This window comes from Raphanus sativus, chromosome 6, assembly GCF_000801105.2.
Source record: "Raphanus sativus cultivar WK10039 chromosome 6, ASM80110v3, whole genome shotgun sequence".
Classification (NCBI taxonomy): Eukaryota; Viridiplantae; Streptophyta; class Magnoliopsida; order Brassicales; family Brassicaceae; genus Raphanus; species Raphanus sativus.
In genome coordinates this window covers 36,437,480-36,454,863 of record NC_079516.1, presented here as the reverse complement: position 1 = coordinate 36,454,863, position 17,384 = coordinate 36,437,480, and the positions used below count along the sequence as shown (strand labels likewise).

Here is a 17,384-nt window from a genome sequence, read left to right as displayed (position 1 = left end):
ATTAAGTAATAAATTAATATTATAAAAATATATGGATTATTATTTTATGTTGACGGTTTACAAAACTGGAGATCTTCTTAGCCCAGAACCACCGGACAAATGGTAAGATTAGTTAAGTTTTATATATCAAACTAATTAATTAATATTAATACACATATATTCCTTATATTTTAAAGGAGAAACAGTTAAAATTTTACAACCTGTAGTTTATACTAATTAAAAAATTGTCCTACTGAATTGTCACTTAATTGGAATGCTAATTTTGCTTACGTGACGGCTTGAGAATCAATTGAGAATTTTGTTGGTCCAAAATTAAATTGTTAGAGAATGTTATATTATATAGTACGTCCATTATAGACCATTCATTTATCAAATTGAAATTTATTATCTATTTTTCCTTAAATAAAACCTATGGAATTATCTAATGTGATTAAAATATATATATGGCAATTAATGATTCTAAATAATAAAGATTTGCTAACAATTTGTTTACTTTATCATTTTGTTTAATTCTTTATTTATAAAATAAATTATACAATTGCATTAATCATATAATAAAAATTTAGATTTTTTTGTATGTGTTGTATTTTGAATTTTTCAAAAAGAGTATACATTACTAAAACTGTTAAAAGTCTCACATAAACTTTTGTGATCAGTTTTTAATTTTTTTAATAAGATACAATGATTATAAAATCATATGAATAAATAAATTTATTTAATTGGTGTTTATGTTATATATATATATATATATATATATATATTGTTTAAATTAAACTATACATTATATGAAAATACAAACTTATATTTTGATATTTGCATTGAACATATATTGAAAAGTTAATATTTTAATTTTGAAACCTTCATTGTTTTTTTAAATGATTATAAGTTATTGAAATCACTAAAAATCCCACACTAAAAAACAATTCGTCGGTGTAAAATTTTGTTACACAATATGTAAAAAATCATAAAATCATATGAGTAGAAACCTCATTTAATAAATATCCATATTAAAAGTATACTATATATCTATGTTAATATCATTTAAATTTAATTATATATCATATATATAGATAATATTGATTGTTTTGATATATTTACTCCAAAATGATTTTCGAACAAACAAGAGTGATCGTTTAGTTTATATGCGCATGTCAATTTATTACATAATATTAATTGATTTCTTAGTTATTTAATATATAATTATTATTTTATTATTTCATAATATGCAAAAAACATAAAGTATATAATAAATATAAAATATTTATTCCGTACAAGATGCATATCTTAACCTAAGTATGTATCTCTTTTAATAATTTTAAATCTTAAACATTTCTAAATCTCAAGCCAAAACAAAGAAAAAATGAGAATAAACTACAAAATCAATATTTATATTGAACAATAACCAACATGAAAAAGCGACATAAAAAGGAGAAGAATATTGAAGATAGATAGGATTGACACGCGAACGTAAACTTTGTATAACCATAATTAATCTATACTATTATTTGCGAAGTAATTTTTCGCAACGGAGCTCCCACGTTAAAAGTTAGAGTGGTTAATATCGATACTACCCTTAATGAATAAAATATATGATTAAGTTAAAAATAAAAACGAAAATTAATTTATTTAATTAGATAATTGATTAAAATTAATAATAGTAAGATTTATCCAAAATCTAAAAATATATTAAATATAAATATAATTCCTATATGTATGTTGTGTTGTTATCTGAATTTGTTTTAAAAATATAAAGTTGAAAACATAAATTATATAACTAAATATTAATCAAATAATTTTTTTTAATTTTATATAATTGAAAAAAGAATATTAAGCTAAAAATAAAAACGAAAATTAATTTATTTAATTATATAATTGATTAAAATTAATAATAATAAGATTTATCCAAAATCTAAAAATATTTTAAAATATAAATATAATTCCATATGTATGTTGTGTTGTTATCTGAATTTTTTTTATAAAATATAAAGTTGAAAACAAAAAGTATATAACTAAATATTAAACGAATAAATTTTTTAATTTTATATATTTGAAAAAAGAATATTAAGTGACTTTCAAAATTTATTTCTATATAATAAATATGTGTACAAAGAAATTTCAAAAAAATATAATTAAAATGTAAGAATTTTCAAATGAAATAAAATAATAATTTATTATCATAGTCTTTTAGTTAGTAACGCATATATTAATGAGTAACTATAAAATATTTAGTAATTATGATTTAATATAATAAAACCCAAACATAAAAATGAATTTAATCTTTATGAAATCAGATAACTCATTAAAACTGATATAATAAAAATATTATTAAAATAAAAAGATAATTCATATACATATTTTGTTATTATCCAAGAATATTTTTAGTAAAGATTAAAAAATGATTTCTATATATATATATATATATATATATTATCATCTAAAAAGAATATCTTTCAATCATAAATAAAATTAGTTGCAAAAATATATAGTGAAAATATTTCTACTATATATATGAAAGCTTTCAAGAAATTAACGAAATAATGAATATATGTATTTTAATACATAAATTTCATATATAAATAATTTGATATTCTATTAAAAACTTAAAGATCATAACCAATAACTTATCATGATATTTAGTTGGTAATTATAAAATGATTAGGCCCGCTTGAGCGGGCACAACACCTAGTAGGCTCGTATAAGATAAGATTAGTGAATTTTATTTCATGAATGCATATGCTTGATCAGCGAAGTGCTTGTTAGGATTGAGTAATGTAGCTTAGTATCATGTGTTTAACTGGTTGACATTAAATATTTGTCCCAAAGTATTATATATATGTTTGAGCTATAACATGTGTTACATATATAAATATAACTAGCCTATGACCCGCACTCTCGTGCGGGTGTTTGTTCTTCATAATTATATGTTTCATTTTGACAATGTATTTTTTTCTAGATTCATTGACTTTTAATGTTGATGTATCTTGTTCAACTTGTTTAGCGTCTATTTATAAATTATAAGATTGTGCTTTTCTTTGTTTTACCTTTATTCATTTCGCTTGGGAAAGTAACTATTAAAGTGTAAAATATTAGAATTTTAAGTATATATATTATTTTTATTAAATTTTACCATAAATATTGTGATTTAAATATGATTATAAATTCAAATTTTATTTTGATATCTTATAAAACAAATATATTATTTAGACATATACATAAAAGATTAATGAAACAAACTACATATTTTGTTATTCTGGTTAAAATCAGAATTACGAAGAATCTGGTTAGAAAAACATAAAAGAACTTAGATAGGGTAAATGAATTTTTTTTATAATAGATTTTGTTAGTTGTGATTTTCACGCATTAAAAAGTGAATATACTTTTGATTTTTTCAAAATTCATTCCTTTTATAAAATATTTTATATCATTCTTTGCTATGTCATTCCTTATGTCAACAAAATAATGATAAAATTATTTAATATATTTTCATCTAATTATATATTTTGGTGTTTCGTTCTTTTCAAGATACTTAGGATTTATTTGAGTCAGTTAAAAGAAAAATATTGTCAACATAAATATTATGAACATTTATTTTGATAATAACGGAGCTCCCACGTTAAAAGTTAGAGTGGTTAATATCGATACTACCCTTAATGAATAAAATATATGATTAAGTTAAAAATAAAAACGAAAATTAATTTATTTAATTAGATAATTGATTAAAATTAATAATAGTAAGATTTATCCAAAATCTAAAAATATATTAAAATATAAATATAATTCCTATATGTATGTTGTGTTGTTATCTGAATTTGTTTTAAAAATATAAAGTTGAAAACATAAATTATATAACTAAATATTAATCAAATAATTTTTTTTAATTTTATATAATTGAAAAAGAATATTAAGCTAAACATAAAAACGAAAATTAATTTATTTAATTATATAATTGATTAAATTAATAATAATAAGATTTATCCAAAATCTAAAAATATTTTAAAATATAAATATAATTCCATATGTATGTTGTGTTGTTATCTGAATTTTTTTTATAAAATATAAAGTTGAAAACAAAAAGTATATAACTAAATATTAAACGAATAAATTTTTTAATTTTATATATTTGAAAAAAGAATATTAAGTGACTTTCAAAATTTATTTCTATATAATAAATATGTGTACAAAGAAATTTCAAAAAAATATAATTAAAATGTAAGAATTTTCAAATGAAATAAAATAATAATTTATTATCATAGTCTTTTAGTTAGTAACGCATATATTAATGAGTAACTATAAAATATTTAGTAATTATGATTTAATATAATAAACCCAAACATAAAAATGAATTTAATCTTTATGAAATCAGATAACTCATTAAAACTGATATAATAAAAATATTATTAAAATAAAAAAGATAATTCATATACATATTTTGTTATTATCCAAGAATATTTTTAGTAAAGATTAAAAAATGATTTCTATATATATATATATATATATATATATTATCATCTAAAAAGAATATCTTTCAATCATAAATAAAATTAGTTGCAAAAATATATAGTGAAAATATTTCTACTATATATATGAAAGCTTTCAAGAAATTAACGAAATAATGAATATATGTATTTTAATACATAAATTTCATATATAAATAATTTGATATTCTATTAAAAACTTAAAGATCATAACCAATAACTTATCATGATATTTAGTTGGTAATTATAAAATGATTAGGCCCGCTTGAGCGGGCACAACACCTAGTTTTTAAATTGATCAATCATGATATAAAACCGAGCTGGCATAGTTTCATTGTAACCAAATAGTAGGCATGAGATTCTTAGGCCTAAAAGTTAGGTTCTTATGTGATAACTAATTTTTTGACCTAAAATATTTTTTAAAAAGGATCAGTTCAGCAGTAAACAAATTATGTAATTAACAAAAAAAATTTTAAATTATTTTAGGGCCAAAAATATTAATTCGATCAAGAATATAAATTTTATTTTTTTCATAAAATATTTCTTAAATAATTTTCATATATATTCACCATGCGTAAGCCGCATGTCTTATCCTAGTGATATATATTAATATATAAGATAATTAAGAATCATAAATGTAAATTTCAATCTAACAGTAATACTACCAGCCACTTAATTATGTATATTTGCGTACTAATTAAAGAAGCCGCGTCCTACATACATGCAACCTGATTTTTGTAGCTTCCTATAAGAAATAAGATTCTTACTCATTTCCGGCATATGTATTGAACATCTTTGAGTATCACTCTAGATCCATATGGATTTTGAATCTAAATCTTCCATGTTCCTTTGATACTACCTTTAGTGTTATTAGCCATGAGATGTGATTACTGATGAATCTGAATCTGGACAATCAGAAGCAATTCGAGGAGGTGCAAAGAACCAAAAGGATCATCATGAACCTTTAGCGAAGAGAGCTTCAATGAATCCGATGTAGCTGTACGGGACTTAAAATTGCTATCCAGTTTCACCATTGACACCGCTTCAGTGCTCAAGACATACATAAATATTCAAAGAATCGCACTGGAAACTAGAAGACGAAGCTCGAATCAACGATAGATGAGGATTGCACGTGAAGTGAATAATCCAGGTTCTGTTGACAAACTGGTACTCCACTAGAATCAAACTCGGAGATTGAAGACGATCCGACGAATCGCTTCACATAAACAAATCAGAACAATCGAGGAAATCCAGTCTCCAAATCAAAATAATATATCTCAAATCTGATAATCAAGCTGATACACGAAGAATCAAAGCTTGATCCAGAGAAACTGAAACTCTATCTGAAGAGATTATGGCTCGACGAAGATGATTTAATGAAGAGAAGATGAAAAACGAAATCCAATTTTGATCGATGAAACTGAAGATTGAATCAAGCGGAAACAGAACAAAGAGGAATATAATATGAGCGTGAAATCAGGTGTTTCTTTGCTCTCATACCATTTTAGTAAACTTGAGATTGAACAGAAACAAAGTTTTCATGAAGAAGATGACGTTGAAAGGATCTGGAATTGAATGGATATTTCTGTTAATAGATAAATGTTGAAGTATATACAAAACTAAACCATCTGGTACAAACCGGTTAACTAAACCATAATCTAATGTATAAGCCACATCATGATACTTAATTCAAAAGGTCAAGTTCAGTTTGGTCGATGGTTAAGAACAATGGTTAACTAGTTGTGTTGTCCGCATATGCGGGCATAATTTTCTTACGAATATTTATCAGTTTATATGTTTTATTAAAATATATATGCTTATTATTGCATTAAAAATTTAAAAACACTAACATATTAGAATTATTTTACGAAATATTTTACAAATGTTTTTGTTTGGTTAATATTTAATTATAAATTACTTTATATCTTAATTTTCAACTTTTAGAACATAAACAATTATTTTAAGATAACAATACAATATATAAAAATGGGCAAATCTCTAAAATAGCACATTTTTTAAGTTTTTATCACAAAATAGCGCTTAAAAAATAAAATGACCAAAATAGCACCTTTTTGTTTTGAAAATTTTCATTTTTATTTTTTATTTTTAAAAATTTGAATACATTCCTAAAAGTCCACCCCTTAACTCCAAACCCTAAGTTTTAGATTAATTAACCAAAGGGTTATAAATGCATATTTACCTTTCAATAAAACTTCTTTTGGTTATTTTCTTCTTTGTGTGATGCTATTTTTGTGACAAAAACTTGGTTTGGTGCTATTTTTGTCCTTTTCTCTATAAAATTACCTTATTTTAAAAATAATTAATATTTTTAATATATATTTTTTTTAAATTATATAATAAATTCGTAAATAATAGTATAGATATAGATAAATTATTTTATATCTTTTTAAAAAAATATGATAGAAAAACAATTTTAGGATAACAACATAATATATAAGAATAATTTTATTTTAAACGATATTATTATATTAATAAATTCATTTTTAATTATATAATAAATTAGAAAATAATATTATAGATATACATAAATTTTTAATCTTGTTTTTAACTCTTATAATAGAAATAATAGTTTTAAGATAACAACACAATATATAATAATTATCTTAATTTTTTAAAAAATATGAATTATTTTAATTTTAATATATATTTTTATATTTTGGATAATTACTATTAATATTAATTTTAATAATTTATCTAATAAAAAAATTAAAATTTGTTTTCTATTTTGTGGCTAATTTATGTTTATTCATTAAGGTATAAATGATATTGAGCAATCTAAATTTTTTATTTTAAAATATATCTTTAGGTTTTGGATAATTCTTATCATTATTAATTTTAATTACTTATGTAATCAATTTTTTTTTTAATTCGTTTTTATTTTGTTATCTACTTTGATCAACGGTTTATGTCTCGAGGGTAGAGTTTCCGAAGCTGTGGAGTTAGTTGATCGAATGGTAGAAATGAAGGTTATTCCAAATCTCATCATACTTAACACCCTTGTCAATGGTCTTTCTCTCCAAGATAGACTCTCTGAAGCAGTGTCTTTGATAGATCGAGTGATGGCTAATGGATGTCAGCCCGATCAGTTTACCTATGGTCCGGTTATGAACAGAATGTGCAAGTCAGGAAACACTGCATCGGCCTTGGATCTGCATAGAAAGATGGAACATCGAAAGATCAAGCCTCACGTAGTCACATACAGTATGATCATCGATGGTCTTTGCAAAGATGGAAGGCTCGAAGATGCACTCAGCCTTTTCAACGAAATGGACACCAAAGGATTCAAAGCAGATGTCTTTACCTACAACTCTCTCATAGGAGGTTTCTGTAGTGTTGGTAGATGGGATGACGGTGCAGATTTGCTGAGGGATATGATTAAAATGGAAATCACCCCTAACGTTGTCACTTTCAATGTGTTGATTGATTGTTTTGTGAAAGAGGGAAAGCTTACTGAGGCTAAGGAATTGTACAATGAGATGATCACAAGAGGCATTGATCCTAATATCTTTACATACAATTCTTTGGTATATGGATTGTGCATGGAGAAACGCTTAGATGAGGCCAACCAGATGCTGGATCTGATGGTTAGCAAGGGATGAGATCCTGACATCGTAACGTTTACTACCCTTATAAACGGCTATTGTAAGTCTAAACTGGTTGATGATGGCATGAGACTTTTCCGCAAAATGTCTCTTAGAGGAGTGGTTGCCAATACAATCACTTATAACACTCTCATCCAAAGCTTTTGTCAATCTGGACAACTTGATGTTGCCAAGGAACTCTTCCAGGAGATGGTCTCTATGGATGTTCCACCCAGTGTTGTGACCTACAAAATTTTGATGGATGGGTTGTGTGACAATGGAGAACTAAAAGAGGCATTGGGAATACTTGATCAAATGCACAATTGTAAGATGGATCCCGGTATTGGTATATATAATATCATCATTCACGGGATGTGCAATGCTAGTAAGGTCGATGATGCATGGGATCTATTCTGCAGCCTCCCTCTTAGAGGAGTGAAGCTTGATGTCAAAACATACAATATAATGATAGGGGGATTATGTAGGAAAGGCTCCCTGTCTGAAGCAAATATGTTGTTTAAAAAGATGAAGGAGGATGGGATTTCCCCAAATGATTGTACATACAACACACTTATCCGAGCTCATCTCCGAGGCAGTGATACTAGCTCTTCAGTTGAACTCATCGAAAAAATGAAGAGTTGTGGCTTCGCTGCAAATGCTTCCACCATAAAGATGGTTATGGATATGTTATTGGATGGCAGATTGAACAAAAGCTTTCTAGACATGCTTTCTTAAATGCCTCATCCGACTATGAGACAGTGTTTACGAGTTAATTGGGTTTATTAGTTTTTTTTTTGTTGTTGTTGTATGTGTAAGGGGCACTGTGGGTTCTCTGGTTTGCCCTTAAATTACAACATAGGCACTGCGTTGTTGTGCTTATGCTTTGCGAAAGGTTTACTTGGCTTAAGACTAGGGCAGATTTCATGATGAGTGTCGCAAACCCTTCCTTTATTCCACTTCGTGTATCTAATAGTAAATTCAATTCTGTATTCAGAAATCTGAAGCTCTGCTAAAAAGCGGAGGTGGTAAAGAGAATATCTCTGAGTCTTAACTATATATAATTAAGTAGAATTGCTCTGTGACGATGCAAAACGAGAGCATCCTAACTAATTCAGTAGCAGGATTACATCATTGCTAGTTGCCATTCTTGTAGCATTCTCGCATTCTCAATAGTAACTAGTGGAGTGATGTGCTCTTATAGGTTCCCTATCGCCAATGTTAACATCAAAAACAGAAGAAAAGAAAAAAACATAAACAACTCCATTAAGGACTGGACGGTCATGAGCCACACGGGAAATCGGCCAATTCATACATCAACAGAGGATCGCGGTCCCGATCAGTACATCAACACGGACCATGTGCCAAAACATACATCAACACATAGAATATTCAAATTTCATACGTAAACTAATACAATTCGGCTTTTACATACATTGACCAATTATCTGTTAGTCAAACATGACGGAATTTGAGCTGTCCGTTATATATTGATTACGTGGCTTTTTATATTTCTAAATAATTATTAATTATTAGAAACAAAATTTCGAAAATGAGGTATGGGGGGCTTGAACCCAGGTCTGACCAGAGTAACAATGGACACATCAGCCACTATGCCAAACGCAATTAATTGATTGTATTCTCTATTGTCTTTTATTATACTTAATGAATATTTAAAAAGAATATATTTTCATCTTTTTCTTTCCTCTCATCATCCAAACAAACTAAATAATCAAAGGGTATTTCTATTCCTTGATTTATAGATAATAAAAATAAAATATTTTTTAATAATTTGAAATTATATGTTTTCAAACTTGAACTTTTCTAATCTTTTATCAATTTTGTTGCTTAAAAAATCTTTTTATTGAAATTCAAAAATAATTTTTGAAACTATTGTATAAATTTATATTTTTAAAATTTAATATTGTTTTTTAAACACAGTAGTAATCACTAAGTTATTTACATACTATTACTTATGATATATATATACTTTGTGAAACTAATTCTAAGCAATTAAAACCCCATAACAAGGAATATGAATATATCTTGTTATTTTCATATTTCTACATAATTACACATTTTCATATGTTCATATTCCTTGTTATGATTTTTAAATTATTTAGAATTATTTCCACAGAATATATATATCATAAGTAATTGTATGTAATTAGCTTAATAAAAATTGCAAAAATTGAAAAACAAGTCGAGATTTTTTTTGAAAATGTTCAAATTTGAAAACATATAATTTCAAACTACCTTTTTATCTATAAATGAGGGGTTAGAAGGAGAGGGAAGAAGCTGAAAATACTTTTTAAAACTTAGGTATAATATAGAAAGTAATAGAAAATACAATAGGTAATTGGGTTTGGCACAGTGGCTAATGAGTCCATTGTTACCTTGGTCAGACCCGGGTTCGAGTCCCCCATATGTTATTTTCGGAATTTTATTTTTAATAATTAATAATTATTTAGAAATATAAAAAGCCACGTAATCAATATATAACGGACAGCTCAGATTCCGTCATGTTTGACTAATAGAAAATTGGTCAATGTATGTAAAAGCCGAATTGTATTAGTTAATGTATGAAATTTGAATATTTTATGTGTTGATGTATGTTTTGGCACAGGGTCCGTGTTGATGTACTGATCGGGACCGCAACTCTCTGTTGATGTATGAATTGGCCGATTTCCCTGAGCCACACCATCGACGAACTCACTAATTTTCCCATATCTGATCCTTCATATTCCATGCATAAGCAACACCATTGTCTCCCTCCCTTACCACACTGACTGAAAAAAAAAAAAGGAGAGAACAAATAATAGAAACAAAGTGACGCTCTATCTCAAGCCTCGGGAAGGTTCAATCAAAATTTATAATAAACCGGTTTTGAGACGGCCGACATGGAACCGGATTAGATAGAGATATATAAATAACGCAATCGAGCCATCGGCTCAAACGTCCTTCTACAAAAAAATTAAATCACTTATACCCTTCACTAATCTTAACACCATTCACCAAAATAATCAAAATATGAAAATCCCATGGGTAAATATTTAATTTCTATACTTTTCAAATTGGAAAAAAATATTTCAAAATCGTTTTAATCATATTTTGATGATTTTCGTGAAAATGTCAAAAAATTAGTTTTTCGATTTTTGAAATATTTTTATAAAATTCTATAAATCAAACAAAAAATATTGACGTTTCTGTTATAATTTTATGATTTTTAGTTTGACAAATAAAATTAAAAGAAAAAAACGGGGAGATTTGGGCTTTAAATTGTTGAAATAAGGGCGTGTGAGACAATTACTCTAACGCAATCTCGTTATAGCCTTGCCTCTCTCTCTTCTAAACGAAGATCTGCTACATGATTCAGGCTTTAGCTTTTTCTTCTCTTCTCTTCTCCCAAATATCGCGTCGTCGAGATTTCTAGGGTTTCGATCTTCGCTGCTCTTTTGATTTCTCGTGATTCGATTCTCTGCTTCCTCTCTGGTTTTATCGGCAATTTCGCCTCGATTCGCTCAATTGTCCCCCCCCCCCATCAGTCCCTCTGATCGGCTTCATCTCGAGGTTCGTTATCTGACCTAATTTATCAGCTCTATCCTCTTTCTGTAGTTCGATCAAGGGATTGAGTGTATGGTTTTTGCGGTTTCGAACTAGTATTCCGGGAAAGTTTTGTGTTTCGCGGGAAAAAAATCTGTGGTGGGAGATTGTGATTCATTTGCTCTTGCGTTTGATTACTGATTGGTTTGTTCTGATTTTGTAGGAGAAAGACTCGTTATTTTCTTATCTGAGTGATTCTGATGCTCTCGTTAGGATCGGTTGCTTGCTGATTTGATGAGGAAGAAGCGGAAAGGAAGTGAAACCGAGGGTTCGGAGAATCTACAAGAGGATTTGTCATCATGTGCAACACGATCGTCCAACTTCAGGTCACATTTTTCGCTAGAGGGTTACGCTAGACTTAAGAAGCGCTGCAAGGAGAATGATACCGTCGACGAGGAGTCTGTTGGTTCCTTCAAGAGACGACTCGCTGGCGTTGCTACTGCACCTCCTTGTGGCGCCTCTTCTCTGGTTTCGTCAGGGAGAGGTTTGAAGAGGAAGATTGGGTGCATTGACGTTTCCACGCAGACTGGCAGGAAGAATAAGATTGGCGATGACTATGTTTTTGGTCCTAATATTGGGAAAGGTAAATTCGGGTCGGTCAGGATCTGTAGGTCGAAGAATAATGGGATTGACTTTGCTTGTAAAACTCTCAAGAAAGGGGAGGAGACTGTTCATAGGGAGGTTGAGATTATGCAGCATTTGTCTGGTCATCCTCGGGTTGTCACGTTGCATGCTGTATATGAAGAGTCGGATTGTTTTCATCTTGTCATGGAGCTGTGTTCGGGGGGACGTTTGATTGATCAGATGGTCAAGGAGGGGAAGTACTCTGAGCAGAGAGCAGCTAATATATTCAAGGACCTCATGCTAGTTATCAAATATTGCCACGAGATGGGAGTTGTGCATAGAGATATAAAACCTGAGAATATTCTCCTAACAGCTGCTGGGAAGATACAGCTGGCTGATTTTGGACTTGCCATGAGAATTGCAAAAGGTAATTTTGTATCCAGGCGTTTTAAGTAATTTCTTAGTAACTTGTGTATGCAATCTAGACGATTTGTGGTGTCTTTATAAAATTGTCAAGTGTAAGTGACTGGATAAGATAGTTGTTATACATTATTTAGTTCTTGTGATTTAAAGTATTGGTTATGTTAATATTACTTGACAAGTTATGGTTCCTCTTCTTTCACGAGAGACAAGTGTTTGACATATTCTACTTGAGATCAGAGTTTGACCTTTTCTATGGTATCTTAATTTGAGCTGTCAAGGGTTTTACTTAACTATTTGTTTAATATGCTTTGCACAGGTCAAACATTGTCTGGATTGGCAGGAAGTCCTGCTTATGTCGCACCGGAAGTTCTTTCTGAAAATTATTCAGAGAAAGTCGACATTTGGAGCGCAGGAGTCCTCTTATACGCTCTCTTATCTGGTGTACTCCCTTTTAAGGGAGACTCTTTGGATGCAATTTTCGAAGCAATCAAGAAAGTGAAGCTTGATTTCAACTCAGGAGTGTGGGAGTCCGTGTCCAAACCAGCCCGTGATCTATTGGCGAGAATGCTAACTAGGGAAGAATCTTCCAGAATCACCGCGGATGAAGTGCTAAGTAAGCCTTTGAACTCTCTTCCAACTCCTTTCAATTGCACATTTAGCGTGCAGTGTCGTTGAATCCTTTGTTTGTCGTTGTTTAATATTGCTTAATTACAATATGGTCACTTGCGTTTCAGGGCATCCATGGATACTCTTTTACACAGACCGGACACTCAAGACGATGTGTATCAAGTCCAAGCACAAGAATCAGACAGGACCTCCTCCATGCCTTCAGATTTGCAGCCAAATAGAGAAAATTGATCTAAACAGGGCTAACAGAGAGAAGAAGACAACATCTGATTCACCGACTGATTCATTCTCCAACACAGAGGAGGAGGAAGAAGATGAGAGCGGTGTGGTAGATGTGCTTGTGGTTGCAATCTCCAACGTGAGGATTTCAGAAGCAAAGAGAAGCAGAATCTGTAGTCCCACAAGCAGCCCCATTGAACAGCAACACTCTTCTAACTTGACCACGACTAATACACTCTGTCGAGCCTTCTGACAAAACCAGCTTCACACACACACATGGGCTTCGTCCAAGTCTCAAAGTCACGCATATGATCTTAGTGACTGTATTATGTCATAAATCATAATAGCTCTCCAATAGTTGGTTTTGATTTGATCTTATTCTGATTGTCCTGATTCAAAAAAAAAAGATTCTGATTTTCCCTTTTTCATTCCTGACTATGTTGTACAGATCATGTAAATATAGAAATATTCCAAAATGTTTGATCAGATTTTTTTCTCGGAGTTGCTTATTTCCAAAGGTAAACGAATTCTGCATGGATGGTCGTGCGGTTCAGCCATAGGGGAGCGGAGCTTAGACAGAAAATGTGGTTATCAATTATTAATAAATTTATTCATGTAATCAAGACAGAAAATGTGTTTGCTTACCTATGTAAGATACTAAGTACATCTACCCAAAAAAATAAAAATAAAATAAATAAATGATTGGAATAAAATGATTGGATCCTATATAAGAGCCAATGTTACAATGTCCATTGCGGCCAATTGCAACTCACCTTTGTAATTGGGATCTAAAGTTTACGTAGATGAGTATATATTCTCTACAAGAGAGAAACCTAACTTACATCACACACTCACTCCACTATTTTGGAGTGAAGAGAGCTAGATGTTAAATTTTAGTATCTATCAATAGTTGTTTCATCTATGCTCAGATCCGGTTCTAAAACCAATAGATTTGCGCTTAATAAATCAATATTTATTAAAAATTTAGAAGCACCAAACTTAGAGAAGATGGTAGCTGTGTAAGCTTAGGTGGTGGGGAGAACAAACCAGATCAGTTTTTCTTTTGTAACAAACAAACCAGATCAGTATGCATGGTATATTACAATTCAATTAAATTGTCACAATAGTATTAACATTCTCTCCTTTTTATAATTTAGTTTATTTTTCTCATGTCAACAGTTTCATCTATTGATTGTCTTGTAGCACAAATAAATTCAATCAAGAAATAAGATTTATTCGGATTGAATATTGCAGTGATACAAATTATACTAGTTAATATCTTTTACTATTAGATATCGATTTTTGTCATAACTAGAACATTTAATAAAGTCGCTTTTAGTTCTTGTTGGAGCACTTGTCTGAGCATGAATCCACACAATCTGCAACTTGGCCTACATCTGTTCATTCCAAAAACAACGATAATAAACCATCAATTATATAATCTTTAAATAAAATCCATAATAGTAGATATTGTGTTTTGACAACAAGTAAAAAAACAAGTATACATGGTTATCGATTAATACGATATTTTCATATAATAGAAAGAAGAAAAAAATTACTCGGATTTCTGAGGGAAGAAAGAGAAGCACAATGATGAGTAGCACAACCAAGCTTGCAAAAATAATCAATATGATTGATTTCCTTTGTCAAAATCATTTGAGAATGAGGAGGAGAAATATTTGATGTTGGGGGAGCAAGACAAGTAAAAAGACAAGTGAACGGACACAAAAGTAATTTTGGTAACTTTTTTTCAATGGCGCAGCTATCAATACAACCGGGATAACAATTTCTAAAAGAGTGTGTGTCTTGAGCTTGTGTCTGAGCCACAAAGTTCCCCATCACCATCACTATCGTCATTGTAATGAGCATTATGGTCACTCTTGTGCTTCCCATTTTCTTTCTTTTGTTTTCTGTTTGAAAAGATGATTATACAATTTGAGGAATTTGCTTGCTAATCGTGGATACTGTTAACTTCGGCTATTAATTTTTTTTATATAGGGATTTGGAACCTTCTGTATAATAAGATATTGACAAAAAAAGAAAGAATCTTCTATAATAGCTAGCATTTATACGGCCATTAACGTTATGTATTAGGTAAACTACGGGATGGCTTATACTATCGTTAATTTATTTTTTTCGATTTTGGGATTATATTATTCTGTATGTGAGGTACAAGTTTGCATTAACCAAAATATATGCAACCTATTTTCAGATATGCGCAACCGCGCAGATTTTAATCTTCATTCTATTTATATAAATAAATAATTTTTACTTCAAAATGATATATATTATAATTACATATATTTTTATGCATTATACAAATATAAATATGTTATCAACTGTCTTGTTTTTCATCAAATCAATTATTTTAAAATGTAATATGTTTTTGTATCTTATTTTATATATTTTTGTTTGTTGAATAAGTATTTTATTTTAAATTCATCAACATATATAAATTTTGGTAAAATAGAAAATAATTTTCATTACCAAATACATCGTAACATTTCAAAAAATTATAAAGTTTAACAATAATTATACTTATGTCTTCTTTGATTATAGTTAAAAAGTAAGTAACTAAACAATTAGTATTTGTTATTTTCAAAGATTAAAAAGTAAAATGAAAAATGTATTTGCAAAAATATACAAATCAACTATTTAAAGTATAGTATATATTTTTCATATTAATAGTGTATATCATTTAAATGTGACAATTTATTAGATCAATATAATATTTTTAGCCTAAACTAACATTGTATTTAAATTATTTAGCCTAATATACAATTATTGTAAGCCAAATTAATAACCTAATTGATTCCGGTTTATAGGTGTCGATGGTTATATAAGAAGTGATATATTATTAAACCATATTATTAGTAATAAATGAATGATAACTGATTTCTATTGAGGGTATATTTTTTAAAAAAATCACATATGAATCGAGATTGTTATTTCTGTTTACTATACAAAAACATTAATATAAATAATAATTTTTATACACCATTAACGTTATGTATTAAGTAACATTTCTTATTGAAAAAAAGAAAGAATCAAGGTTGTGACATTTCTTATTGATAAAAAAAGAAAGAATCTTCTATAATAGCTAGCATTTATACAGCCATTAACGTTACGTATTAGGTAACTACGGGATGGCTTATACTATCTTTAATTTAATTATTTTTTCGATTATGGGATTATATTATTCTGTATGTGAGGTACAAATTTCCATTAACCAAAATATATGCAACCTATTTTCAGATATGCCTACTTACTTTTACCAAAAAAAAAGATATATCTACTTAAATACATGAATCTACTTTTTTCTTGTTTTGACGTATCATGAATTTGTGTAATAGTGTTTGAAAATGTATGTTTTATCTTTATTTATTTTTATTCTTTCCCATTCGGTGATTATATTCTTCTCTGTTTGTGAGCTAAAGATTTTCATTAACATAAATATGTGCAAGCTGATTAAGATATATATCTACTTAAATGCATGAATCTTTTTTCTTCTGGTTTTGATGTCTCACGCATCTGTATAAATAGTGTTTTCAAAAATATATGTAGTAATTTGTAAGAACAAATAAATTTTCGTTGATGGTCATATATTTTATTATATTTAAATTCAGTCGTTGGTAACCGTCTAACTTTTACTTAAAATATGTGAAGATATTTATACTTTTTTATATTTTCCATATAACCTCTCGTATAATAAATAGTGATTTAGGTGCATGCATTCCATATTATGCCATACATATTTTAAATTAAAACGTGCCACTTGTGCTGTAAATAAATAAATATATATATATAAGTTTAAATCTAAAAATCATCGCGTGTTCTTAAAATTTAGTATACTGCTATTATAATTTATTTTCTT

The 17,384-nt window shown here is 28.5% G+C and overlaps 2 protein-coding genes and 1 pseudogene across 4 annotated transcripts; 2 read left to right on the top strand and 1 right to left on the bottom strand.

The window, feature by feature from the left end:
- The first annotated feature begins 7,378 nt into the window (after positions 1–7,378).
- On the top strand, positions 7,379–8,995 carry LOC108808348 (pentatricopeptide repeat-containing protein At3g22470, mitochondrial-like; annotated as a pseudogene).
- Positions 8,996–11,389: 2,394 nt separating this feature from the next.
- LOC108805740 (serine/threonine-protein kinase PEPKR2) lies at positions 11,390–13,996 on the top strand. 2 transcript variants are annotated; one of them, XM_018577677.2, is made up of 4 exons: positions 11,390–11,644; positions 11,891–12,668; positions 12,981–13,277; positions 13,399–13,996. In XM_018577677.2, exons 2-4 carry the CDS (start codon positions 11,912–11,914, stop codon positions 13,761–13,763), a joined length of 1,419 nt encoding a protein of 472 aa, XP_018433179.1. In that variant the 5' UTR covers positions 11,390–11,644; positions 11,891–11,911; the 3' UTR covers positions 13,764–13,996. The 2 variants fall into 2 exon arrangements, with proteins under 2 accessions (XP_018433179.1, XP_018433177.1); XM_018577675.2 differs by having other exon boundaries at positions 11,841–12,668.
- Positions 13,997–14,845: 849 nt separating this feature from the next.
- Positions 14,846–15,403, bottom strand: LOC108811167 (thionin-like protein 2). 2 transcript variants are annotated; one of them, XM_056988704.1, is made up of 3 exons: positions 15,298–15,403; positions 15,070–15,231; positions 14,846–14,907 (listed from the first exon to the last, which is right to left on the bottom strand). In XM_056988704.1, exons 1-3 carry the CDS (start codon positions 15,401–15,403, stop codon positions 14,846–14,848), a joined length of 330 nt encoding a protein of 109 aa, XP_056844684.1. The 2 variants fall into 2 exon arrangements, with proteins under 2 accessions (XP_056844684.1, XP_018438711.1); XM_018583209.1 differs by having other exon boundaries at positions 15,070–15,403.
- Between the last annotated feature and the right edge of the window lie 1,981 nt (positions 15,404–17,384).